This window comes from Montipora foliosa, chromosome 7, assembly GCF_036669935.1.
Source record: "Montipora foliosa isolate CH-2021 chromosome 7, ASM3666993v2, whole genome shotgun sequence".
In the NCBI taxonomy this organism is placed as follows: domain Eukaryota; kingdom Metazoa; phylum Cnidaria; class Anthozoa; order Scleractinia; family Acroporidae; genus Montipora; species Montipora foliosa.
The window spans coordinates 19,826,553-19,854,065 of record NC_090875.1 but is presented as its reverse complement, the minus strand read 5'-3'; the positions used below and the strand labels follow the sequence as shown (position 1 = coordinate 19,854,065).

The 27,513-nt window shown below is 40.0% G+C and overlaps 3 protein-coding genes across 3 annotated transcripts; all 3 read left to right on the top strand.

Moving 5' to 3' along the window:
* The first annotated feature begins 2,670 nt into the window (after positions 1-2,670).
* LOC138010725 (uncharacterized) lies at positions 2,671-9,613 on the top strand. The gene is made up of 2 exons (XM_068857698.1): positions 2,671-3,329; positions 8,342-9,613. Exons 1-2 carry the CDS (start codon positions 2,720-2,722, stop codon positions 9,523-9,525), a joined length of 1,794 nt encoding a protein of 597 aa, XP_068713799.1. The 5' UTR covers positions 2,671-2,719; the 3' UTR covers positions 9,526-9,613.
* A 4,421-nt stretch (positions 9,614-14,034) lies between these two features.
* On the top strand, positions 14,035-18,717 carry LOC138010010 (uncharacterized). The gene is made up of 2 exons (XM_068856980.1): positions 14,035-14,667; positions 17,534-18,717. The coding sequence occupies exons 1-2, from the start codon at positions 14,058-14,060 to the stop codon at positions 18,715-18,717; spliced, it is 1,794 nt and encodes a 597-aa protein (XP_068713081.1). The 5' UTR covers positions 14,035-14,057.
* A 4,227-nt stretch (positions 18,718-22,944) lies between these two features.
* LOC138010969 (uncharacterized) lies at positions 22,945-26,088 on the top strand. The gene is made up of 5 exons (XM_068857990.1): positions 22,945-23,018; positions 24,197-24,238; positions 24,587-24,784; positions 25,451-25,552; positions 25,822-26,088. The coding sequence occupies exons 1-5, from the start codon at positions 22,974-22,976 to the stop codon at positions 25,954-25,956; spliced, it is 522 nt and encodes a 173-aa protein (XP_068714091.1). The 5' UTR covers positions 22,945-22,973; the 3' UTR covers positions 25,957-26,088.
* Positions 26,089-27,513: the final 1,425 nt, after the last annotated feature.

Below are 27,513 nucleotides of genomic sequence, written 5' to 3'. Positions count from 1 at the left end.
GGCGTACTACCGCGTACCGCGTAGCCAGCACATATAACATCGCTGCGCCATTTTGAAATTTAGTTCATTTGGAATTTAGTCCAAGTGGCGGGGTATTCTACAGTATTGTGCATTCCTATTTCTGGGTATACCGCATACCGCGTAGCCGGTTCGAGTGGCGGGGTATTCTGCAGTTAAGCCGAGATTACTTCTCCTCTGTATTAACCTCTAAGCCATCGAATCAGCAACTGAAATCGCTTAGATGTTTTTCTACCAATGAGTTTAAGCTATATCGAAGCCTTCACGACAACTACCATTTCGCACATGCGTAAATGACATAAAGTGAGACACATCCACACAGTGAAAAGACCGCCGATGGAACTTTATGAAGAAGTTAAAAGGGTGGCTAAATTTATCTGAAGAAGAATGAAAACGCTCTGAGTCTCCAGTGCAACAAACGCAAAAATTGGTGCAAGAGGTGGTTCTTGATTCTGAAGGATCCGGAGAAATAGTCAGAGATTGTACGAAGTTTATTTACGTCGCTATGAAAAATACACAAGGAACAAGGAATCATTTCAAGTCATGATAACAAACCAATTTTCGCCGGCCGCGAACACAGCGTTCCCACTATGAAAAAAAAGATGGTGGTACGGGCAAATAGAACAACAAAAGATATTAACCTTTGCAGTTTAATCAAAGAAAAGAACGCGTCTCCGAACCACCAGAGTGTTATCAACTTGGAGACACCGCTTGTAAAAAAAACATAACCATTCACAGAACAATTGCCAAAACGCCAAATGAAGAGGTTTTCAGAATCTCTCTCGGAGAAAAGAAATGAAAAAGCAACAAATGAGTGGACAACTCACAGCTGCATCAAATACAGAGCGGGAGAATGGTCAATAATTTGAAAAAGTGGATGAGCCAGACATTAAAGGAGAGCGGTGTATGATACTTGCAAACTGCAGACCGCGGACTGCAGGCTAACCCTAAATCACAGAGACTTAAATGATGTTTATCAACACCATTTGAAATGGGTGCTTAGCCCGGCTTAAATACTGCTTATCAGCGCTATTTGTAGACAGCCAGAAGTCTGCCTTTTGCAGTTATCATACATCACTGAGAAAGGGAAGAAGAAAAAGAAAAGTTCGAACTTCAGGATTATGTGGCGCTGAAATTTCATAAAATGGAAAGTACTAGTAACGGAAACGCCCCTTCATCCAAATGTCCAACTTGCTCAAATTGTAGAACCTGAAGGGGACTGTGCCAAAATAATCACAAAATTTGGATTTATCACTACAAACTGACTCAGCAAAATTAAAAAAAAACCCAAATATCCTATTTCATAATTCAAAAGAAATAAGACTTACAAGAGCCTACTTAAATGGCTTCTGATCAATAGATTATGAAACCCTTTTTCCTGACTTTTCAAAGTTTTGTTTTTACTTGCTTTTGATTGTTACAAATTCAAAGTAAGCAAAAGATAGAGCAAATAACTAAGAAAGTTAAAAATCAACAATACATCATGAATGTTTCAGTTCTTTTATTACTTAGAAGATAATTCAATATTGTTGCCCCCTGCTCTGTTAAGGAGATTCATCAAAGAACAATTGTCCTTCTAAAAAGCTCTGAGAAAGAAAGTAGAATCGGTTATCGTGCAGTAACACAGTATGCCTAACCCCAACCTTAATGCTAACCATTTAAAATCAGTGCCTAGACTTAACAACCATTGGGGTTTTATAAAATACTCATGAACAATTCAAGCTACACTAAGTTCATCCACTCACCTCTAGGACCAATTTACTTACCAATATATTACACGTACTTGCTAATAATTGATGGGCTTTTGTTGACGTTTCATACTATCAATTTCAACCTAGTGTAAAATAAAATGACCTAGGTTGAAATTAAAATTAACCTGAATTTTAAATTTAACTGTAACATTTACCTTCGGGATGTTTGAATTTGCCTCGGTCATGAATCCTATGTTTCAATTTGCGTGAGATTTCTTTGGGTTTTCCATATTCTTTTAAGAACGAAGATTTTCTTGTAGGGTTTTTTTTTCATATTTATTATTCTTATGTTTTAAGAACGAATACTTTTCATGTTCAAATATTTTTTATCCCTCCGACCTACTTGATGTAGTTTCTTGTGCATGTACTATCTAGCTGTTTCTGACATTAAAGTTTTTCATTTCCCACAGAGTTTGTTTCCTTTAAAAATTTGTTAACCTTATTTTGAGGTTGGGAGTTTGCTTTGTGAATTTCTTCTCCTCATTTTACAGATTAACCCTAACTTTTGTATATGATTTTTCCTCAACTCACTATGCAAACACACAATATTCCTCCCAAACTACCTGCCGACAAGTGAATGTTTTAGTTAATAGAGAGAAAATCCTTCTTACAAGGAGGATTCTACTGTCAACACCATTAAGGAAGCCGCAAGGGTTACTAGTGAAACTACTGCCATTATTATTAATCAGTAACCGCGCCACACCACATTAAGCGGATGTTATGATTACCCCCCGCACTCACGCATATCATTCGTGCTAAAAATAAAGAGGATTGGGAAATTTCTCGGAAATCAATTCCTTATTCTAAGAATCTTGATGAGATGACATGTATAAGCTTAAACAATGAAAATCGCCAGTTGTAATAGACACTTGTGACGTACAGTGTTCCTGAGACCTTCGTTTTCATTTCTGTCTGGTCTGTCATTAAATTTCATTAATCTTGATCGAAACATGCTCAAGAAAGACCAGTGTTGGCGCTGTGATGCTACATGTTCAGTGCCGGCTGCTAAGATCAACTGTGACAATTGTGAAGTGGCGTATTACTGCAGCGATAAATGCAGAAGTAGCGATAGCTTTCGACATCAAGTTGATTGTCAGACAGCTAGTTTAAAAAGGAAATGTTCTGGATGTGGAAAGGAGAAGATTGGGCTAAAACCGTGCGGCAGTTGTCGTCAAGTGTGGTACTGCAATACAGAATGCCAGAAGAAATCCTGGCCGACACATAAAGCCCTTTGCCAACAGGTAACAAAGGAGACAAATGAACTGTCTGATCAACTCAGGGTAAATTTCGGGCATACAGCGTTGATGCCCGGCCATGCGACTCTTTATTACTGGGGTAACACTCCTGCCGTTGATCTCATCAACCTTCCGCTGAACGAAGGCTGCAATTATTCCAAACCTTTATCGGTTCTCATTTGCGGCGTTGGAGATCCCAGAGATGTAGTGCTCTCTTTGTCTCAGCTTCCAGAATCTTATCAAGAGGAGCTAACCTTTCTTTTGAACGACATTTGTGCCTGTACACTTGCGAGGACAGTTCTCCTCCTGTATTTGCTATTTAAAGGTGAGTGGTCACAGCCCCAAGTACTGAATAATGCTCGAAATTTGGCAGTGATAATGTATCTGTTACAGATAAATTTGAAATTCAGGTTGAAATGATTTCAACCTAGGTAATTTTAATTTTAAATTAGATTGAAATTGAAAGTGGGAAACATAAAAAAAAAGTCCATCAATTGTGAGCAAGTTCGTGTATACCGGTAAGTAAATCGGTGCTGGAAGTAAGGGGATGTGGTTAGCGTACGTTTTTCACGAGTTAGCTATAGTCTGTAAAAACGCCTTTGGTTGTTATTAAGTCTAAGCACTGATTTTAAATGGTTAGCATTACAGGGGCACCCAACGAATCTGTTCCTCACATTATCTGTTCCCCAGAGGAATCTTGCTGGCTGGCAAAAATACAGGTTTTTCGATGAGCTGGCTGGGAAATTTATTATTGATAGAGGTTTTTCCTGGGAATTACTGACTTTTTCTAGCATTTCAACCCGAGCTGGCTGTAGAAACTCTGAAGACTGAGGACGACTAAAAAAAAAAAAAAAAAAAAAAGGACTCCTTCCCTCTCCCTTGAGAGTAGTCGCAAACATACGACGGCTGGTCAGAGTGATTGCGCTTGCGGAAAAAACCTCTTTTTTCCCGGTTTTGTCGCTTTTGTTCGGTCGTTTTGCGTGGAGGAATTTTAAAGCGCGCGGAATTCCTGGCTGGGAAATAGATTGGATCAGCTGGCTGGGAAACCAACCAATTTTATCTAGCTGGCTGGGGAATTTCTTGTGTGTCTTGAAGGGAAAAAGGAACAGATAATGTTTTCCCAGCAACACTGAAAAACACCTGAAAATGCCTTAATAACATTTATTTTCATTACATTAACTGGGGTGTAATAATACATTTTACAACAAATTGGTCGTTGGGTGCCCCTGGCATTAAGGTTGGGGCTAGGCATACTGTGCATGATAACCAATTCTGCTTTTATAATCTCAGAGCAGCAGAAAAACAAAACCTTGTTTAATAAGAATTACCCTCATGTGGCTTTGTTTTATTTTTATTTTTCTGGTTTTTGGAAGGAAAAAGACATCCAAAAATTGACTTTTTATAGCGTACAGTATTGAATGATATACTGTTCCTTGTTCAAATGTAGTGTCAGCAGAAAACCCCTTTGTGGTTATAAGTACTTGAACAATCAAATTCAAAGTTTTTTTCCGTTACTTCACAAAGTTTGTAACCTTTATTGAACAGTCATTTCTTGTTTGTAGTTGAACAATGAGAAGTCATTTCCTTGTTTTTGCACCTCTTGTACACGTGTCACTGGTCAAGTGCTTTTTTTGCACGCTGCAGTGAAACTTACTGTTTTAGTTGTGTCTAATGACACATTCATGTCTTCAGTAATTTGTAGTCTGTTTGGTGCAATCCAAGTGTCATTAATTCCAAATTTGGTTACAACTTTCATAAATACATGTTCCTTTTCAATTACTTTACCAGGGAAGTGTGTTTGGGTGTATTGGACTTTTGTCCACTTTATTAATTTTTGTTTTGACAAATTTAAAGTTGTTGACTTGGAATGAAATAGTATAGGGTTTACTTGTTGTCATTTTGTTGTTGAATTTCCTTTCTGTGTTTCTTGCTTTTTCCTGTTGAGTTGTCTTTATCTCCTTTGGTGACTTGATAAGTGAATAACAAGCACGTTTACGTGCAGGTTCTGCATCCACATCTTCACATTCTTCTTCTTCTTCTTCTTCTTCTTCTTCTTCTTCTTCTTCTTCATGTTGATCATGTTTCTTATCTGGGGTAGTTTTGGTTTCTTTCCATGCTGGTTTTTTCATGACACCAATGATTTGGACTTTGTTTCTTTTCTTTTACAGTGCAGCGCGCCTTACCGTGGTCATCTATAGCAAAGTTTTCTACAAATTGTCCGCCAATCAGAATGGGTGAATTTGATTGACAGTCACGCCTCCTTGCAAAGTTCGCACAGTTGTAGGTTGAACACCGTTGCATGGGTTGTTGGGTTGTCGTATTGACTACGTAATTGTCAAATGTGAAAGTTTGTTAGGTGGCCAAAGTAAGGGGCGTGGCACTGTAAGATATTTCTGATGTTTTGCTTTACTGTTTGATTGTTCCTTTCCACCAAACCTTTAGTTGATGGTTTTCTGGGAGCTACATGAAGTTGAGTGATGCCGTTGTTCTTGCAGAATTGGGAAATCAGAGAATTCTTAAATTCCCGTCCATTGTCAGTGTGTATTTTCTGCGGGAATCCAAATTGCCAGCAAAATTGAGACATGCATTCCAATATATCTTCAGGTTGCTTATTTTTCAATGGATAAGCCCATGAATATTTGGTGAAATGATCAATCATATGCATGTGGAGAATACAATTGTGTTTGCGATGACATGAACATGTACATGGTAAGTTTCTAAGGTCCATTAGGTCCATTTGCAAATGTGTTAGGAATCATCTTGCTTGGATAGGGGCTAGTGCAGGCTGTTTTTGCCTGCTGGTGATCGACTTTTGTTCTTCGTGTATCGAGCAGAGTGACACAAAGAATTGTATTACTTCTTGGGAAACTGACTCAAAGTTTCGGTTAATACACTTGTCCATCTTGTCTCTTAATTCCTTTGTGCGCAATATTCGAATAGGCTTGGCAAAGAACTTGGTGCAATTTCGTTTCCGTTCTTGGATAATATTTTGCCACCCTCCAGTTTCCATCCTTTTCTTTTGATAATTGCTGCGTCTTGGCTTGTCAGATTTGTTCTGTCCTTGCTGTCTTCATTACGTGTTTCTAACCACTTCACTGCATCGTTGTAAAAGTTGTCGTCAATAAAGAGGGTTATTTTGCTCACTTTTGTCTTTTTGGAAGCTTTAACTTCACCCAATTTTTTGTAGAATATCTCTGAATCAAGACAACTTGCGTTAGCCATTTTACGAACCTTACAGGGCCGCATTGCGCACGAGTAAACTTTTGCATAATTTACTATGACCGAGAAGAGTCGACTGGGCCCTCTTGCACCAGGAGAAAAGTAACCTGTAACATATCCAAACCATACCGGCTGTAGTTTTTGTTAGAGTCATGGAAATTACACTCGATCAAGTCTGTTTTAATCAGACTACACAAATCAAGCTACGACTATTAGAATCCAAAACAGCAAATATAGAAAGTGCTAATGCTGTTAATTTTCCATCGTGATTTGAGCGTAACTGAATCAATCCGGTTACCCTAGGCGCGTTTTCCTAATCAAAATTCAATTTATCAGTCGTTTTTACAAAAAGACTTCGTTTCAACTTCAACGTTCGTTTTATTCCAACCTCGACATTCGTTTTTCAACTGTAACGTTCGCTTTATTCAAGCGTGAAGGTCGTGGACTGACGTCTTTGGCGCATTTTTAGTGTCAAAATTCACTGACATCATGTGTCATTCAGACTTTTCCTTCGTCAATTCAAATATTCAATTCGCGTCACAAATCACAGATCATTGTTTTACTAATGCAGAAGGAATCCTAATCCGTGATTCATTAAAGCTAACCTTTAAGGGCACTCAAAGAGAAATTAAGCGAAAAGCCTTTGAGGGACATTTCTAGGCTCCTTAGCTTGTAATGTATAAAGACTGTCTAAAAGGATTTTTTTATAACCTAGAAAAATTTGATCTGTTCGGATATCTTAGCTGAAGATTGAAGTGTCCGATAATTATAAGTAAATGATATCTTCATTTCAGAAATTGCTAGTTGGACGTTACCTTCTAAGAACTTCCCGGCAAACCATGTGCTCATCCGAAACTGCTAGGTGACCTTTTTTAGTACCAAAAGTTGCTAAAATATCCCTTCCGAAAACGTAAGAGACAACTTTTCCCTGGTTGCGAATCTTTTAGGTAATGTTTCAGTAAAGAAATCTATGGCCGTTGGCAACGTAGAACCGAAATTCTTAGAACAGTTTGACTCTCCCGAACACAAATTTCACCGAAGATTATCTTTGGGTGTCCTTGAATCTTAGGCCCAATGGAATTGAATTGCTGAATATTACCAAACTGAATGTTTGAATTGCTAAGTTGAAGGTTTGAACAGCTAAATTGTATGTCTGAGGATTTTGACACTAAAAACACGCCACACGCCTCGGCCCCTAAGCTCACGGCTAATTTTAGTTAATACCGCGGTTTACTCTAAAGCGGACATTGAGCGCTCTCAAACCAGCGTCATTTTGGCGGGAACTACGTCATACCGTCGTCATTTGTACTTGTCAAAACAAGTACACAACACGGTAGCAGTTTTGGCATTTTTCAATAAGCGAAAAGGGTCAGGTACCAGCAATAAGAATAACTGAGCAACCTATACTGTTCAAAGAGTAAGATTAATCGCACGGGTTATAATTTTTCAAAGTATTTTCGTTGAAAACGGGCAGTCAAAACTAGTACTCGTTCCAGTCCTCGTCCTAGAATCTAAAGGTCCCTAATTTTATCACGGCTGTCGACATCCAAAGCAGAATTTCGCCACCCGAGCAGAAATTGTAGCAAAATTACATCGTATTGTTTACTCCTACGGGTGAACTAACATCTAGTTCTCAAATATTCTCACGCAGGCCCATAGGCTGGTTTTCGCCTGGTTGGTTCGTCTTCTCTATAGGCGGACTGGTTTGGTGCAATTTCGCCGAAATTTGGAAAGAACATTTGCTCTCTTGCATTAGTTATTCGTTATTGTTGCGGGCTGCGTCCACGACGCAATGAACTCAGTAAACGGTTGCTTAAAGCAGACTTTTAGATGTAGTCAACGAGGGTGTCGGTGAGACTCGTTTCCCCCCCCCCCCCCACCCCCGAGACCCCACCAGTCTACGGCCCTGCCACATACCGTGAGCAACGCATTCTTAAGAATTCCATACCTACTACGTCACTGTGCGTACTCAGCTTGCGATCGCGTCCTTAACTGTCTAGTACTAGATTTATTTCAAATCGATGTGTACTCATAGACTTCGATTTTAAATTTTAAATAAGATTCAAGGTTTTGCCTTGTTTGGGAACGGAAATAAGCCAGGTATCTCATTTTTCACAGGAGGAGATCAAGCTGCAACTTCAGTTGCGCAGATTTGGTATTCCCTGCGGCTCAAGGAAGAAGACTATCAGCTGGTGATCCACACCTTGCAAGAGCTGATCGGGGGATCCTGTCTTGAAGAACTGACCGGAGGTACAATGAAGATGGATCATGGGCAGTTCAAGAGAATCACTGAGGTGTGGCGAACCTGGCTTCAGCTCAGTTCCCGCAAAGGAGACTGGATTACACAGGCTCGACATAAATGCTTTGAGAATTTTGATGCTCGGGAGGGGATGCAACTGTACCTGGAAGAAATCCCCGAGGAACACAGAAAATCCGCATCTGAGTATTTTGCAAACGGAATTCTTTCACCAAAGGGATCTCCAAAAGAGCTACCTCGAGAGAATGTGACACTCACAGGCTCTGACTTCCAGATAAGTCGGAATAAAGGCGATTTCACGTACATTATTCAGTCATCCGTCATCCCATTCAGCGGATGGGACTACAAAGAAGTCAGCCAGTGGCATCATTCTGCGTCAATCCTGAAGATGTACAGTGGTTATGTGAGTCACGTGCTCGAGAAATGTGCCCTGAGGCTGACTACAGGGAAAGTCAAGTTCCACTTTCTGTTATGTAATTGTCTGGAAATCGCTCCGTTTCTCTCTCCAGGCCGGAAGTATGATCGGGTGACCACTTCTAACATTGCGGACTTTGTTCCTCTAACCAGCATTCTGGACACGTTTAAGCCACTGTTAAACCCAAGCAACCCCTCCTCTGTTATAACAACACAGTTTCACAATTGGATTACACTTACAGATTTAATGTTGAAAGCGCATGCACGCGCTCATTTCTTGCCAGGAGGCGACAGCTTTCGCCAGAAAGTTTTCGAAGACACAAGAAATCGCGCCATTGCTGAATCCACAGCATACCAGGCTTTTATGGATTACCACGACCATAGTCCAGAATTCATTAAGTTCCTTCGGGCAGCTTTGTTGATCTCTAACGTCACGGATCAGCGTAATCAGCGCACCAGGCGAACATGGCAATCACTGGCTGATCACAATGGGTTGGTTGCAAGAAACTTTCTTCGTTGCCAAAATCGAGTCTTTCCAGCTAAGTGGATGTTGAATTGTCGCAGGGTTACTATGCTGAATGGCTTTGAAAGAAACGTCGAATGGGTTGTTAAAGAGAACCTTCATTCTTAATCGACTTAGCACTCAATTCTATTTAACATTACTTGGTGCGGCTCCGACTGATAAGCTTTCAGTGATCTGGAGCGCAGAGAAAGTGACGTCATTTACTCACAGCTTAAAAATGAAGTGTGTGAATGCGGCTTAATTATTATGCAGCACGAGAGTTTTTGGCTTTGAGATTGTCAAATTTGTGTTCTGCATACTAATTAAGCCGCATTTACACACTGCATTTTTAAGCTAGTGAGCAAATGACGTCACCTCCTCCTCGATGCTTATCAGTTAGAACCGCACCAAGTAATGGCGGACCGCTAAATGAAAAAAGTGGAGTTAAAATAAACAGTCTTCCATTTGAAATTACTTCAAAATTTTTCGCTTGTTGAGCATTCAAGTCCTTTCGAAATGTGAAGAAAAACGAGAAATGATTGTTGATCGTAGTAGCACTTTAAGAACGCGGCAATACTCATACTGCACTTGCATTTACAAGTAAGGCTGCAATGCGTTGGCATTCAAATTACGGACCATAAACTTCTATTCACGTCCCGTAACAGGGCCGTAGCCAGAAAAACATTATGACTGAGGCAATGTCCATGGTTAAATTCTTTTCGTAGGTGTTTATGATGAGTGCATTTTAAATTAAGAACGCTGGAATCAAGCTTTATTTTAGAAAATCACGAAAAAATGACTGAGGCAAGTGCCTCGGTTTGCCTCATACTGGCTACGGCTCTGGGTAAGTTCGCGGACCGTACGAACCGTAAAGCCTGTTTCCTAGCGAGGGTACAGTACTGTAAGTTCCTTAAATAACATGCAGTATTTGGAGTGTAAGCTTCACTCTTCACGGGCGGTGCGTTAAGTTCACAGACCGTACGGACCGTACGAATAGTAAAGCCAGTTGCCGGCCTAGCGAGAGTGCAGAACTATAAGTTTCCTAAAGCCTGTTGGTCAAGATTAGAATAATCTCTTTTATACAGTTTAATGTTGTATGAAAGTGTAGAAAATTTATTGAAAATTAAGAAGTTTGGCAAATGATTAGAAAGATCGTATACGAATTAAATTGCTACAGAAATTCTTCTTTTAAAGGACTTTTCAAGTGTCTTCAGGAAAATCATCAAAAAACATACATTTATACAGTAATATGGGAAAATTTCGAATGCGCTTATTGCATAGATTATTGTAGAGTTTGACATTAATGAAAAGACCATCGTAAGAGGACAGGTAATCTGCAAATATAAATCTTAGTATTCTCTTATTTAGCGCTTCCAGTTTCTCCATTTTGCGCGCACCAAAAAAATGCTCTCAAACAGAGGAGCAATAATAAGAGTGTGGTAAAATATGCTGTTTGTAAACTTTAAGTATGGTGTCTCTAGGTATAAGGCTCCGAAAGCGCATCGTAACGATAAATTGATCATTTGATATATGAGCATAAGAACCCAGATTATTGTCTATATCCATTCCAAAGATCACTAATGCATCCTTAACAGGGAATGAAAAGTTTTAGTATCACCCAAGTAGTGGACTAATTCAAATCCTGCATTTTGATTGGCTGCGCTACTAGAGGACTATTAGTAATAGTCCTCGAGTAGCGAAAAGCGTGACGCTTTCTTTCGTTTTATTCCCAAATAAATATTTCTTCAACTTGCATTTGCTAACTTTATTATTGCCTTTTCTGTCCGTCTAAAGCAATTAGACCCTTTGCCCTTGCGGGCCACGGGTCAATAGCCTCATGGGAGTGCTTTTATTGTTTCGAGGTGTTTGGAACCTATGATGAAACACGGAGCACGAGTTTTTGATACGGCTTCTCAAACAAGGTTGTGCATTGTTGAATTAATTCTGCTTCCTTTTCTAGTTGTGATGTAAACACGATTGTAAACAGTGCAAAATGAGTTATTAAAAACGCTGTTCTTTGGTTTAATTTCTTTTGTTTTGATGCGTAATTCTTGATATCGAATGAGGAATCAAACCAATCAACCAATCAACGTGTGGTTTGGATACGATATCCAAAATACGTGTGGTTTTTATCTATGTTTTCATTGGGTATCAAAAGTCATACACGTGACGGATTTATCCGTTTTTGATAGGATTTTGAGCTCATAGATTATTAATGAGTTTGAAAAACATATATAAAAAAATATTGGATCGATGTGGGAGTAATAAAGCTGATGGTCGCGTGGTTAAACGTTACTGATGCTTGACCACGGTCCTCTGAACGTGGAAGAAGAGATCGTTGATAAAAATGTTAAATAGTTTTGGTCCTAAGACACTCCCCTGTGGGACGCAAGGCCTGACGCTTCCCGGCCCAGCTGGAGCAGATATCCCCAACCTTAACTCTCTGATATATGCCTGATAGATAGTTTCTCAGGAAACTGCAACTTGCATCGTTCATACCGAAAGCTAAAAGCTTTTAGAAAAGACGGTTTGACCTTTAATTTTTCTTTATACCATAAGCTGATCTGAATGATCGGGCTTTTCGATTATTAGATTATGACAGAAGCTCATGATCTGTAACCGTTTAACTCTGGCTACGAGCTGGGGTTTTTTGAGGTTAAAAAAATTTGGATGTAACGTAGCTCGCGCATTTTCCCGCACGTGGAACTTCGATCTTATTATTGTCCATATTTGGGCACAAAATTGGCGTCCTAAAATCTCCAGCTTTGTTTCAAGGAAAAGAGTTGCAAGTTACTCGCTTCTGATCATCAAGAAAACGGGAACTCGTTTTGCGGTCCGGCCACAAGTTGACAAAGAGCCTACATAAGCTTTAATCTCACTTCCCATTCAGAACAACTGAAAATACGGAAGAATTGGGAAATACGAGTAATGAAATCGCTTTCATTGTCTCTAATCCGCTGTGTCCGCTGATTCAACCATGTAGTGGCAGCAGCGCTTCGCGCTGTGCAAAGACAAATTTGAGCTCTGCTGAACTGCACTTGTAACAGAAATGTTAAACGTGCCTCCTTGAATGATCGCTTTTTTGAAAAAGAGATAAGGCTTGCTCCCTGAGGCGATTGTTGGCTTCCTGATGACAAACTGAAACATTTTTCACATGTGAAGAAAACTGTACGCGAAGGTGATTGGACGTATCACTTTCTTCACGTTTGAAATATTGCAAACAAAGGCTGAATTCTATTTGTAACGTTTATCGTAAAAAGCTCTGGCTATATGTAATAAACATCTCTTGAACTATGCCCGTTATTGTTCCAAGAAAAGTCTTAGTGAAATGAAAGCCGGTTGATAGTATTCCAACAGGGTGAATCAGTTTGTTTTCTATTTTAGCTAAGAACATGCAATACGCCTGTTAATATCGTCTTTTTGTCGACATCTTTTATGTACACTGCTATCACTTCACCTTTAATGCTATCATGCTCTTAGTCACTTTGGGAATAGTATCTAATGGTATAAGACTACAATACCACAAGGCTGCTGAGATACACCTGAAGCTGGACTTCAATGTCAGTTAACTTGAATGCTTTTATGCCTCTCAATATAAGTGATGTTGAGTGAGTCGCCAAACTGTTGAGCTCGGTTTGCAGGGCGGAGAAAAATAGACAGGCCACTTGGAGAAATCTGGCTATGTGCCTTAGCACATAGCCGGTTTAATAACAATGAAAATATTACATCACAAACTTAAGGAATTGATCGCACGCCCAGCAAAGGTGGGGATCTGAAAGCGCACCACGGAAGTAAACTGAGAAAAAGAAAGAAAGGAAGAAAGAAAGAAATAGTGGAACCTGGCAATGGGGAGGAGGAGGGTGAAAAAGTTTGACAACCAGATTAGTCGAGCTTGAAAAGCGAATGAATATTTACCGCGCTTTCTCGGAATGCAACAAATTCCCTATAGGGGATACTTAATAATTGCTCCTCCCCAGGAATGACCGCGTCACACTTTGCTGAGTGCATAATTATGCATGCATTATAAATTTTAATTATTGAGATGCATAAAATTTTTATTGGCTAGCCAATAACACTTTTATGTTTGAAGAACGAATATAATACTTTTCATGTTCAAATATTTTTTTATCCCTCCTACTTATTTAGTTTCGTGTGCATGTACGTTCTAGCTGTTTCTGAAATAAATTTTTCATTTCACACAGAGTTTGTTTCCTTTGTTAACCTTATTTTGAGGTTGGGAGTTTGCTTTGTGAATTTCTTCTCCTCATTTTACAGATTAACTCTAACTTTTGTCTCTGATTTATCCTCAACTCACTATCTAAACACATACAATATTCCTCCCAAACTACCTGCTGACTAGTGAATGTTTTAGTGAATAGACAGAACTCCTCCTTGCAAGGAGGATTCTACTGTCGACACGCATTAAGCGGATGTTATGATTACCCACCGCACTCACGCATATCATTCGTGCTAAAAATAAAGAGGATTGGGAAATTTCTCGGAAATCAATTTTTTATTCTAAGAATCTTGATGAGATGACATGTATAAGCTTAAACAATGAAAATCGCCAGTTGTAATAGACACTTGTGACGTACAGTGTTCCTGAGACCTTCGTTGTCATTTCTGCCTGGTCTGTCATCAAACTTCAGCTTGATCGAAACATGCTCAAGAAAGACCAGTGTTGGCGCTGTGATGCTATATGTTCAGTGCCGGCTGCTAAGATCAACTGTGACAATTGCGAAGTGGCGTATTACTGCAGCGATAAATGCAGAAGTAGCGATAGCTTTCGACATCAAGTGGATTGTCAGACAGCTAGTTTAAAAAGGAAATGTTCTGGATGTGGAAAGGAGAAGCCTGGGCTAAAACCGTGCGGCAGTTGTCGTCAAGTGTGGTACTGCAATACAGAATGCCAGAAGAAATCCTGGCCGACACATAAAGCCCTTTGCCAACAGGTAACAAAGGCGACAAATGAATTGTCTGATCAACTCAAGGTAATTTTACGGCTTACAGCGTTCATTCCCGGCCATGCAACTGTTTATTACTGGGGTAACACTCCTGCCGTTGATCTCATCAACCTTCCGCTGAACGAAGGCTGCAACTATTCCAAACCTTTATCGGTTCTCATTTGCGGTGTTGGAGATCCAAGGAATGTAGTGCTCTCTTTGTCTCAGCTTCCAGAATCTTATCAAGAGGAGCTAACCTTTCTTTTGAACGACATTTGTGCCTGTACACTAGCGAGGACAGTTCTCCTCCTGTATTTGCTATTGAAAGGTGAGTAGTCACAGCCCCAAGTACCGAATAATTCTCAAAATTTCGCAGTGATAATGTATCTGTTACAGGTAAATTTGAAATTCAGGTTGAAATGATTTCAACCTAGGTAAATGTCATTTTGTATTTTGACAAAGTTGTTGACTTTGAATGAAACAGTATTGGGTTTGCTTGTTGTCATTGTGTTGTTGTATTTTCTTTCTGTGTTTCTTGATTTTTCCTGTTGAGGTGTCCTTATCTCCTTTGTTGACTTGATAAGTGAATAACAAGCACGTTTAGGTTCTTCTTCTTCTTCTTCTTCTTCTTCTGAATATTTTGTGAAATGATCAATCATGTAGAGAATCCAATTGTGTTTGCAATGACATGAACATGTACATGGTAAGTTTCAGGGGCATCCAACGAATCTGTTCCTCACATTATCTGTTCCCCAGAGGAATCTTGCTGGCTGGCAAAAATACAGGTGTTTCGATGAGCTGGCTGGGAAATTTATTATTGATAGAGGTTTCGCCTGGGAATTACTGACTTTTTCTAGCATTTCAACCCGAGCTGGCTTTAGAAACTCTGAAGACTGAGGGCGACTAAAAAAAAAAAAAAAAAAAAAAAGGACCCCTTCCCTCTCCCAAAGAGTAGTCACAAACATACGACGGCTGGTAAGAGTGATTGCGCTTGCGGACGGAAAAAACCTGTTTTGTCCCGGTTTTGTCGCTTTTGTGCGGTCGTTTTGAATCGAGGGATTTTACAGCGCGCGGAAATCCTGGCTGGGAAATAAATTTGATCAGCTGGCTGGGAAACCAACCAATTTTATCTAGCTGGCTGGGAAATTTCTTGTGTGTCTTGCTGGGAAAAAGGAACAGATAATGTTTTCCCAGCAACACTGAAAAACACTTGAAAATGCCTTAATAACATTTATTTTCATTAACTGGGGTAAAATAAGACTTTTTGCAACAAATTGGTCGTTGGGTGCCCTTGAAGTTTCTAAGGTCCATTAGATTCATTTGCAAATGTGTTAGGAATTGTCTTGCTTGAATAGGGGCTAGCACAGTTTTTTTTTGCCTGCTGGTGATCGACTTTTGTTCTTGGTGTATCGAGCAGAGTGACACAAAGAGTTGTATTACCTCTTGGAATACTACTGATTCGTAGTTTCGCTTGATATACTTGTCCATCTTGTCTCTTTCTTTGTGCGCAATATTCGAATGAGTTTGCCAAAGAACTTGGTGTAGTTGACATGATTTTTGAACAATTTCTTTTCCGTTCTTGGATAATATTTTGCCACCCTCCAGTTTCCATCCTTTTCTTTTGATGTTAAACTGCTACGTCTTGACTTGTCAGATTTGTTCTGTCCTTGCTGTCTTCATTACCTGTTTCTAACCACCGCACTGAATCGTTTTAAACTTGACCAGTGACACACGTACAAGAGGTGTAAGAACAAGGAAAATGAATTCTCATTGTTTAACTACATGCAAGTAAGGACTGTTTAATAAAGGTTACAAACTTTGTGGACTACCAGAAAAAAACTTTGAATTTGATTGTTCAAGTACTTATAACCACAAAGGGGTTTTACACCGAATTACATTTGTACAAGTAACTGTACATCATTCAATAATCTACCTTGTAAAAAGTCAATTGTCTTTTTCCTTCCAAAAACCAGAAAAATAAAAATGAAACAAAGTCACATGACGGTAATTCTTTAAGTAAACAGGTTTTTATTTTTCTGCTGCTCTATGATAAAAAAAAGCAGAGTTATAGTTATCATGCACAGTATGCCTAACCCCAACCTTAATGCTAACCACTTAAAATCAGTGCTTAGACTTAATAACAACCAAAGGCGTTTTTACAGACTAACGCATGAAAAACGTCCGCTAACTACATCTCGTTACTGATTTACTTACCAATATACAGTAAGTAACACGTACTTGCTAACAATTGATAGACTTTTTGTTGATATTTCCTACTTTCAATTTCAACCTAGTTTAAAATTGCATTTACCTAGGTTGAAATCATTTCAACCTGAATTTCAAATTTACCTGTAACATACACAACACGGTAGCAGTTTTGGCATTTTTCGATCAGCAAAAAGGGTCAGGTACCAGCAATAAGAATAAGTGAACAGCCTATACTGTTAACAAAGAGTAAGATTAATCGCACGGGTTAATATTTTTCAAAGTATTTTCGTTGAAAACGGACAGTCAAAAACTCGTACTCATTCTAGTCCTTGTCCTAGAATCTAAAGGTCCCTAATTTTATCACGGCTGTCGACATGCAGAGCAGAACTTCGCCACCCGAGCAGAATTTGTAGCAAAATTACATCCTACTCTTTACTCGTACGGGTGAACTAACGGTGTGCGTGTGCTTTGCTAACATCTGATTCTCAAATGTTCTCACGCAGGTCCATAGACTGGTTTTCACCGGGTTGGTTCGTCTTCTCTATAAGCGGACTGGTTTGGTGCAATATCGCCGAAATTTGGAACGAACAGTTGCTCCCGTGCCATTAGTAATTCGTTATTGTTGTGGGCTGCTTCAACTATGCAATGAACTCTGGTCAGTAAACGGTTGCTTAAGCAGACTTTTAGTTGTAGTCAACGAGGGTGTCGGTGAGACTCGCCCCCCCCCCCTCCCCCCTCGAAACCCCACCAGTCTACGGCCCTGCCACATGCCGTGATTAACACATTCGCTAGAAAACCATACCTGCTACTTCACTGTGCGCACTTAGCTTGCGATTGCGTCCTTAACTGACAGTGTCTAGTACTAGATTTGTTTCAAATCGATGTGTACTCATAGACTTCGATTTTAAATTTTAAATAAGATTCATAGAATCGAGGTTTTGCCTTGTTTGGGAACTGAAGTAAGCCAGGCATCTTATTTTTCACAGGAGGAGAACAGGCTGCAACTTCAGTTGCGCAGATTTGGTATTCCCTGCAGCTCAAGGAAGAAGACTATCAGCTGGTGACACACACCTTGAAAGAGCTGATAGGGGGATCCTGTCTTGAAGAACTGACCGGAGGTACAATGAAGATGGATCATGGGCATTTCAAGAGAATCACTGAGGTGTGGCGAACCTGGCTTCAGCTTAGTTCCCGCAAAGGAGACTGGATTACACAGGCTCGACATAAATGCTTTGAGAATTTTGATGCTCGGGAGGGGATGCAACTGTACCTGGAAGAAATCCCCGAGGAACACAGAAAATCCGCATCTGAGTATTTTGCAAACGGAATTCTCTCACCAAAGGGATCTCCAAAAGAGCTACCTCGAGAGAATGTGACACTCACAGGCTCTGACCTCCAGATAAGTCAGAATAAAGGCGATTTCACGTACATTATTCAGTCATCCGTTACCCCATTCAGCGGATGGGACTACAAAGAAGTCAGCCAGTGCCATCATTCTGCGTCCATCCTGAAGATGTACAGTGGTTATGTGAGTCACGAGCTCGAGAAATGTGCCCTGAGGCTGACTACAGGGAAAGTCAAGTTCCACTTTCTGTTATGTAATTGTCTGGAAATCGATCAGTTTCTCTCTCCAAGCCGGAAGTATGATCGGGTGACCACTTCTAACATTGCGGACTCTGTTCCTCTGACCAGCATTTTAGACAGGTTTAAGCCATTGTTAAACCTAAGCAACCCCTCCTCAGTTATAATAACACAGTTTCATAATTGGGTTAAGCTTACAGATTTAATGTCGAAAGCGCGGGCACGTGCTGATTCCTTGCCAGGAGGCGACAGCTTTCGCCAGAAAGTTTTCGAAGACACAAGAAATCGCGCCATTGCTGAATCCACAGCATACCAGGCTTTTATGGATTACCACGACCATAGTCCAGAATTCATTAAGTTCCTTCGGGCAGCGTTGCTGATCTCTAATGTCACGGATAAGCGTAATCAGCGCACCAGGCGAACGTGGCAATCAGTGGCTGATCACAATGGGTTGGTTGCAAGAAACTTTCTTCGTTGCCAAAATCGAGTCTTTCCAGCTAAGTGGATGTTGAATTGTCGCAGGGTTACTATGCTGAATGGCTTTGAAAGAAACGTCGAATGGGTTGTTAAAGGGAACCTTCATTCTTAATCGACTTAGCACTTAATTCTATTTAACATTACTTGGTGCGGCTCCGACTGATAAGCTTTCAGTGATCTGGATCGCAGAGAAAGTGACGTCATTTACTCACAGCTTAAAAATGAAGTGTGTGAATGCGGCTTAATTATTATGCAGCACGAGAGTTTTTAGCTTTCAGATTGTCAAATTTGTGTTCTGCATACTAATTAAGCCGCATTCACACACTGCATTTTTAAGCTAGTGAGCAAATGACGTCACCTCCTCCTCGATGCTTATCAGTTAGAACCGCACCAAGTAATGGCGGACCGCTAAATGAAAAAAGTGGAGTTAAAATAAACAGTCTTCCATTTGAAATTACTTTAAACTTTTTCGCTTGTTGAGCATTCAACACAAGTCCTTTCGAAATGTGAAGAAAAACGAGAAATGATTTTTGATCGTAGTAGCACTTTAAGAATGCGGCAATACTCGTACTGCACTTGCATTTACAAGTGAGGCTGCAATGATGCGTTGGCATTCAAATTACGGACCATAAACTTCTATTCACGTCCCGTAACAGGGCCGTAGCCAGAAAACATTTTGACTGAGGCAATGTCCATGGTAAAATTCTCTTCGTAGGTGTTTATGATGAGTGCATTTTAAATTAAGAACGCTGGAATCAAGCTTTATTTTAGAAAATCACGAAAAAATGACTGAGGCAAGTGCCTCGGTTTGCCTCATACTGGCTACGGCTCTGGGTAAGTTCGCGGACCGTACGAACCGTAAAGCCTGTTTCCTAGCGAGGGTGCAGTACTGTAAGTTCCTTAAATGACATGCAGTATTTGGACTGTAAGCTGGTCTTCACTTGCGGTGCGTTAAGTTCACAGACCGTACGGATAGTAAAGTCAGTTGCCGGCCTAGCGAGAGTGCAGAACTATAAGTTTCCTAAAGCCTGTTGGTCAAGATTAGAATAATCTCTTTTATACAGTTTAATGTTGTATGGAAGTGTAGAAAATGTATTGAAAATTAAGAAGTCTGGCAAATGATTAGAAAGATCGTATACGAAATTGCTACAGAAATTCTTCTTTTAAAGGACTTTTCAAGTGCCTTAAGGAAAATCATCAAAAACATACATTTATACAGTAATATGGCAAAATTTCGAATGCGCTTATTGCATAGATTATTGTAGAGTTTGACATTAATGAGAAGACCATCGTAAGAGGACAGGTAATCTGCAAATATAACTCTTAATATTCTCTTATTTAGCGCTTCCAGTTTCTCCATTTTGCGCGCGCCACAAAAATGCGGTCAGACAGAGGAGCAATAATAAGAGTGTGGTAAAATATGCTGTTTGTTAACCTTAAGTATGGTGTCTCTAGGTATAAGGTTCCGAAAGCGCATCATACTGATAAATTGATCATTAATCTTTTTGCGCACATTTGATATATGAGCAGAAGAATCCAGATTATTGTCTATTTCCATTCAAAAGGCCACTAATGCATCCTTAACAGGGAATGAAAAGTTTTAGTATCACCCAAGTAGTGGACTAATGCAAATCCTGCATTTTGATTGGCTACGCTACTAGAAGATTATTAGTAAAAGTCCTCGAGTAGCGAAAAGCGTGACGCTTTCTTTCGTTTTATTCCCAAAGAAATATTTCTTCAACTTGCATTTGCTAACTTTATTATTGCCTTTTCTGTCCGTCTAAAGCAATTGAACCCTTCGCCCTTGCGGGCCACGGGTCAATAGCCCATTCGGCTTCGCCTCATGGGCTATTGACCCGTAGCCCGCAAAGGCTACGGATCTGAGTGTTAAATAGTCAGTAAGTACCAATCACTAGGCCCTGCTTTTTTCTCTCATAAACCGACATCCCATTCTCTACGTACCACTGATTGGCTGTTCTGACATCATGAGATAAGTAATATATCAACAAGGAGTGTGAGTGTTTCATCATAGCTTCCAAATTTCATCATAGCTTTCAAACAACGAGAAACAAGGCCGAGTGCTTTCGTTGTTTCGAGGAGTTTGGAACCTATGATGAAACACGGAGCACGAGTTTTTGATGCGGCTTCTCAAACAAGGTTGTGCATTTTCGAATTAATTCTGATTCCTTTTTTAATTGTGATGTAAACACGATTGTAAACAGTGCAAAATGAGTTATTAAAAACGCTGTTCTTTGGTTTAATTTCTTTTGTTTTGATGCGTAATTCTTGATATCGAATGAGGAATCAAACCAATCAACCAATCAACGTGTGGTTTGGATACGATATCCAAAACACGTGTGGTTTTTATCTAAGTTTTCATTGGGTATCAAAAGTCATGCACGTGACGAATTTATCCGTTTTTGATAGGATTTTGAGCTCATAGATTATTAATGAGTTTGAAAAACATATATCGAAAAATATTGGATCGATGTGGGAGTAATAAAGCTGATGGCCGCGTGGTTAAACGTTACTGATGCTTGACCACGGTCCTCTGAACGTGGAAGAAGAGATCGTTAATAAAAGTGTTAAATAGTTTTGGTCCTAAGACACTCCCCTGTGGGACGCGAGGCCTGACGCTTCCCGGCCCAGCTGGAGCAGATGTCCCCAACCTTAACTCTCTGATATTTGCCTGATAGATAGTTTCTCAGGAAAGTGCAACTTGCATCGTTCATACTGAAAGATAAAAGCTTTTAGAGAAGACGGTTTGGCCTTTAATTTTTCTTTATACCATACGCTGATTTAAATGATCGGGCTTTTCTATTATTAGATTATGACAGAAGCTCATGACCTGTAACCGTTTAACTCTGGCTACGAGCTGGGGTTTTTTGAGGTTAAAAAAATTTGGATGTAATTAACGTAGCTCGCGCATTTTCCGGCGCGTGCAACTTCGATCTTATTATTGTCCATATTTGGGCACAAAATTGGCGTCCTAAAATCTCCAGCTTTGTTTCAAGGAAAAGAGTTGCAAGTTACACGTTTCTGATTATCAAGAAAACGGGGACTCGTTTTGCGGTCCGGCCACAAGTTGACAAAGACCCTACACAAGCTTTAATCTCACTTCCCATTCAGAACAACTGAAAATACGGGAGAACTGGGAAATACGAGTAATGAAATCACTTTGCTTGTCTCTAATCACTGTCCGCTGATTCAACCATGAGGTGGCGGCAGCGCTTCGCGCTGTGCAAAGACAAATTCGAGCTCTGCTGAACTGCACATGTAACAGAAATGTTAAACGTGCCTGCTTGAATGATCGCCCCTTGAAACAGAGATAAGGCTTGCTAGAGCTGAGGCGATTGTTGGCTTCTTGATGACAAACTGAAACATTTTTCACTTGTGAAGAAAACTGTACGCGAAGGTGATTGGACGTATCACTTTCTTCACGTTTGAAATATTGCAAACATAGGCTGAATTCTATTTGTAACGTTTATCGTAAAAATTCTCGCTGTATGTAATAAACATCTCTTGAACTATGCCCGCTATTGTTCCAAGAAGAGTCTTAGTGAAATGAAAGCCGGTTGATAGTATTGCAACAGGGTGAATCAGTTTGTTTTCTATTTTAGCTAAGAACATGTAATATCAGCCTGTTAATATCGTCTTTTTGTCGACATCTTTTATGTACACTGCTATCACTTCACCTTTAATGCATCATGCTCTGGTCACTTTGGGAGGTGTATCTAGTAGTATAAACCTGCAATACCACAATGTCGCTGAGATATACCTGAAGCTGGACTTCGATGTCAGTTAACTAGAATGTCTTTTTTTTAATTTCAGTTAAAATAAAACCGTGTTTTCAATTCCCGCAGCTGAAACAATCTTGAATATTTTGACTAATTGCCTCGTGAATTGACATGGACTCAGAGTTACAAATTTGATAAAAGCGTGGGGATTAACGGACTGCCGCAATATATAGAAAAAAAAACAAAGAAAAGTTTTCATTTAGACTTTCACTCAGTGTCGTGGAGAAAGATCTGTCTTTTAGAAACAACATATCAAAGTGGCTAGACCTTAAGGGCTTCTAACAACACGACCGTAGGTTCTATGTCAGAGGGAATTGTTCCGAAAGATATCAACAGTTGTATAAACCTAATATAGGAGAAGAGAATATTGTTTGACTGTACTGTTCTTTAATTCAACTGTTATATTAAAGTTATAATTATAGCTAGTTTTTTGTAAAGCAAAACTGTGATATTAAAAAAATTAAAAGAAATAAGCATCCAAGTTCTTCAAATAAAGCTTTGTTAAAGACGATATATAAAATCACCAGAAGTTCGAATTTCATTTATTTTCATTTCCCTTTGGTCAAGAATCATGGAGTTTCTCATCTTTTTTAGCCTTTTCATCTGTATTGCTCTGGTGAGTCTTCGTAAGTCTTTCGCGATTATTCCATCTAGGATCCCGTTTTATAATGTGGGCTGGCGAAGTACCACAAAAATAGGTTGGGTACCAGCGGTTCCAGAGTGAAAATCGAGAACTGTATACGTATGCACACGTCATCATCAAAAATTCGAATTTGGTGACTGATTTCACGAAGATTTCACGTCATTAGAGAGCTTTAGATTCTAGGACGAGAACGACTAAGAGTAGGAAATTTTCTCATAGCACAACAGTGAGCGCGCGCAAAGCAGCGTCATTTTGGAGGGAAAAACTTGTTACCGTCGTCATTTTAGTTCGAGGTCTTGCAAAAATGTCGTCGTGTCAAAACAAGTCAACAACAGGGTAGCAGTTTTGGCATTTTTCGATCAGCAAAAAGGACCAGGTAACAGAAATAAGAATAACTGAGCAACCTATTCTGCTAACAGAGTAAGATTAATCGTACGGGTTAAAGGTTTTCTAAGTATTTTCGCTAAAAAATGCCAGTCAAAAACTCGTACTCGTTCTCACGTTCCTTGTCCTAGAATCTAAAGGTCCCTATTGTTATGCAGAGTACCGCAAAAATGTACTAAAATGGTGTCGCACGTGCAGCACGATCATTTTTCCCCTTTTAACCGATGATATCATTGTTTTGTGGCGTTGTTGTTGTCGTAAACCGTCGTCGTTTCTTGTAAACTTTCTATCGTTCACTTGCCGCCGACGACTCCATTGTCCTGCAGCTCTCCATAAACGACGAAGCTCGGATAGCGCTGCTCCGAAAACAATGTCAACAAATAGTCCTGAGACTTTCTCTTGACATAGGAAGAGGGCGATAAACTGTTGTCGGAAATTCTATGGGACGAGTTAAAGAACCTGCCACCCAGCGGGAGCCGTATCACCTTTGTAAAGCAAAATTAATATATTTCCGTTAAGCAAATGCTTACATTGTCTCAAAGTTTCCTTTAATTGCTCTATAATTGCTGTGTTCCTAGGTATAGAGTGTTTTCACTCATTTGAAACAAAAGAAAACGTTTGCATGATAATCGAGCTAAATTACCTAAGGATTAGTTGGGGAGACCAAAATGGGCCGCCATTCCTTTGTTTAGGGACACCAACATGGCCGCTGTGACGTCACTTGCAAGTTGTTATTTAATTTATGCTTGACAATTTTTATTTTTCAGGGAAGTTCAGATCTTTCCGAGCTTGCGGTATGCGAAGGAGAAGTAAGTAAATCGGCTATTTTTGATGCAAAATTTTAAGCTTTGTTCCCGAAATTGTCCAATGGTATCATGAAACCCAATTCTGTCAGCTTGGAATATACAGCGCTCAGATCAATGGTATCTGATGGTCTCCGCATCCTTTTGCCTCGCCGGCTCTACAAATGACTCCTATTTTAGATACCAGCGGCCAGTGGGAGACCTTTTCAAAGAGCTGAAAAAGTTTGCCAAGTGGTTGATAGTTCAAGAAAGAGAAAAATTACAAAGGACTGTTCCCTCAGTATTCGTCATATCAGTATTACTTAATTTTATCACGCAAATAGATTCTCTCTCCCGTCATATCATTTATCATAGGGCGTGGCAAAAGAAAGCCATTGCCGAGATGGGCTAGTGTGTAGAATGACCAAAACCCTCACCGTCAGAGGGCAGACTTTCCCTGTCAAACAGTGTATGGAGCCTGATAGAGACATAAACGTAGAAACCGTGAACATGGATGAACAAAAAGACAGTTTCAAGGCGAGAAGCAGGCGCTTCATTCCTGGAATATTGCAAGTAAGACTGTGAAACTTTCAGGAGAGAAGCGAGTTTAAATGAATTGTTTGCATGTTACTTTATAGGCACGACTTTGCACGACACAAACGATAAATCTCTTACGAGCTTTTTAAATATATTTTTGTTAATCATTTAGCACCTTTAAATTTCGCCATTGTTGTCTGCGTCCATAGGGGTTGATCAAAAACCACTCATATTTTGGAAATACAATAATAGACACCAAGGAAGTCAAAAGTTGAAGAAATTAGCGTTTGTTTTGTTAGCACGACACTTGGAAATTTTAGATCCGGCACGTTCAGTGCGTGGGACACGTGCATTCTTTTGTCGACTTGCACGCACGTGATTCGTGCTTACGGTATTTTAGGTCTGGCTTGTTCAATGCGTGCAACAGCATTGTCAGTTTCTTTTCTTGCGCGCGTGTGATTGGCTTATCAGAAGGCCGACTATATCTGTAAAAAGAGGTTACTTTGTTATTAGACCTTCCTTTTTCATTTAGCGACACAAAAGGATAATTACACATCAATCAGCGTGTAAAATCAAATTGCTATAAAAATATATAGTTCGCGAATTTGGATTCGCTTTACAAGAAGGCTAAAGACCTTCTACTGCTCCTTTGTTAGTTGACATTTGAAACAACAAGTTGATAACTTTAAATTGCTTTTGCAGTCGTGCCAGTCCGAAGGTGATTGCCAAGCCAACTTCTGCTGTGTGAATATTATCAAGAAGTGCATGCCAAAACTGCTGGAAATGGCTGAGTGCAACACACAGGTGGGTGAAATACCACTGGTAGTCCCTGGTTAAACTTCTCGGCTGCACTTGTAAATGGTCAACTGGTTTGCCTGTGGCCAGTTGGTATTCTTTAAGTTGTTGCTCTGTTCTGTTTGATTCGTTGGCTCCGAAAATCCTTAGGGGAGTAGTCAAATAAAGATCTGAAAGATGTATGTCTGTATGTATGTGTGTGTAACCTAGAAATATGAATAAAAAGTTATTTTCATTGCGCCGTTTATGACTTTGCGTATTCTGTCATTACTGTATAGATATTCCACGGATGCGGTTGTCAGGATGGCCTTGAATGCCAACAAACAGGTACCATCACTGTTCCTATCATCGGAATCCAGCTTCCCCTTATGCAGTGCGTGTCATCCATAGCTCCTCCGCCAGGTGGAATGTAGTGGGCTAGGATTTGAAAACCAACTGTTCCGGTTCAAAAGAAGAAGAAGAAAATGCTAAATGTAGTGTCGTATTGCGAGTAGAAACGAGTTTTGAAGTGAAACAGAGAACACAATAAAATGAGCAGTAAACAATTCCGATACCGTACTTTTTTAGTTGAATGTTTTCAATCACAATCACCTGAAGTTACAGTCTGTGAAAAAATTCCTTGGAACAGTGATACAGATCTGATGCTTTCGCGACTCACTCTTCCCTCCAAAAAGAACATTATGGGAGGGCAAAGTATTGCAAAGTGTTTCAACATTTTTGTCCGAGGTTGTAGCTCTCTCGACTCTTCTGTCACCTTGCTATAAATAGGCTTTTCGTTGACAGACTAAACTATTAGAGTGTAATATGATCATGAAGTGCTAGCTTTCTACCCACATTGTTTTTCGCTTCCATGTTCCCCAATTAAATTTTTTAATGCCCTTTTGTCTTAAAAAGCCCTTAGAAGATCTCGTCACTGGAAATCAACCCATCTAAGGAATGATATGAGTCCGTATCACTCCCTAGACGTGAAAAACATTCATTTCATTGCATCGATCCATTTCAGTGACACAGCACTCAGCTCTTTGATCAGAACGTGGATAATGATTTCGAAATGCTTTTGGTAGTTTTAAGGGGGACCTTCTGTTTGTGACTGTCTTCAAGAGCCAAAAAGGGGAGGTCTTCAGGTCTTCATGTCTGCTATTTCCGTGAAACTTGGCCTCGGAGTCAACCCTTTCCCGAGTAGATTTATATATAGAACACCTCCCTTGGGAGATTCAGCACGCTCACTGTTGTAAAAGCCAATCAAAACAGAGCTATCTCAACGTTAAGGGAATTATGGTACTTTTCGCGGGAAAAACCTGTTCTTATAAATAAATTTACTCGGGAAAGGGTTGACTCAAGGAATTAAAGGAGATAGAGGCTCCTCTTGATGAGCTCCTGTTTGTTTTTATTCGGGCCTCTGTCAACTCAAGACATTTGCGTAAGTTCAGGGTTAGACGATTTCAAACCTTTGACGTTTCTAGCGCTAGGACTCAAGAGCTAATGAACGTTGAATAGAACCAAAAGAAAATGAGGGGACAGAGAGGGAGGCTCAAGGCGTTGGCCGGGATATGTTATGTCCACGAAAGTTATTTTTAGACGAGCGGAAGTCTTTGTTCTAGGGGAAGTCTGTCTTCCGAGACGTCTGCATACAGTCTTGCTTCGCTCTCAGGTTCTTAGTGAAAAGAGAAAATGATGGCGCACGTGGAAGGCTTATGAATATATATTTTCTTTCAAACATCGGACCGAGGTTGGCCTGCATGCGGACGTCTCGGGAGACTTCCGCTCGTCTAAAAATAACTTTCGTGGACATGACATATCCCAAGGGCTGGACCGGGAGCCTCCTTCTCTGTCCCCTCATTTTCTCTTGATAGAACAGAGCTTTAATGATACTTTCCATTCATTCAGTTGTACATATAAAGCCACATCGCAGTGCCATAATTCACTAGATTTAGAACACAATAACGTAACATCACACAATGGCCGACTGA

Bases quoted from the DNA above. Each gene is read 5' to 3' on its own strand.
- LOC138010725 (XM_068857698.1), top strand. From the start codon at position 2,720: ATGCTCAAGAAAGACCAGTGTTGGCGCTGTGATGCTACATGTTCAGTG. The intron at 3,330-8,341 runs GTGAGTGGTCAC...CATTTTTCACAG, and splicing joins CCTGTATTTGCTATTTAAAG to GAGGAGATCAAGCTGCAACT.
- LOC138010969 (XM_068857990.1), top strand. From the start codon at position 22,974: ATGGAGTTTCTCATCTTTTTTAGCCTTTTCATCTGTATTGCTCTG. The intron at 24,239-24,586 runs GTAAGTAAATCG...CATTTATCATAG, and splicing joins TTGCGGTATGCGAAGGAGAA to GGCGTGGCAAAAGAAAGCCA. The intron at 24,785-25,450 runs GTAAGACTGTGA...TTGCTTTTGCAG, and splicing joins TCATTCCTGGAATATTGCAA to TCGTGCCAGTCCGAAGGTGA.
- LOC138010010 (XM_068856980.1), top strand. From the start codon at position 14,058: ATGCTCAAGAAAGACCAGTGTTGGCGCTGTGATGCTATATGTTCAGTG. The intron at 14,668-17,533 runs GTGAGTAGTCAC...TATTTTTCACAG, and splicing joins CCTGTATTTGCTATTGAAAG to GAGGAGAACAGGCTGCAACT.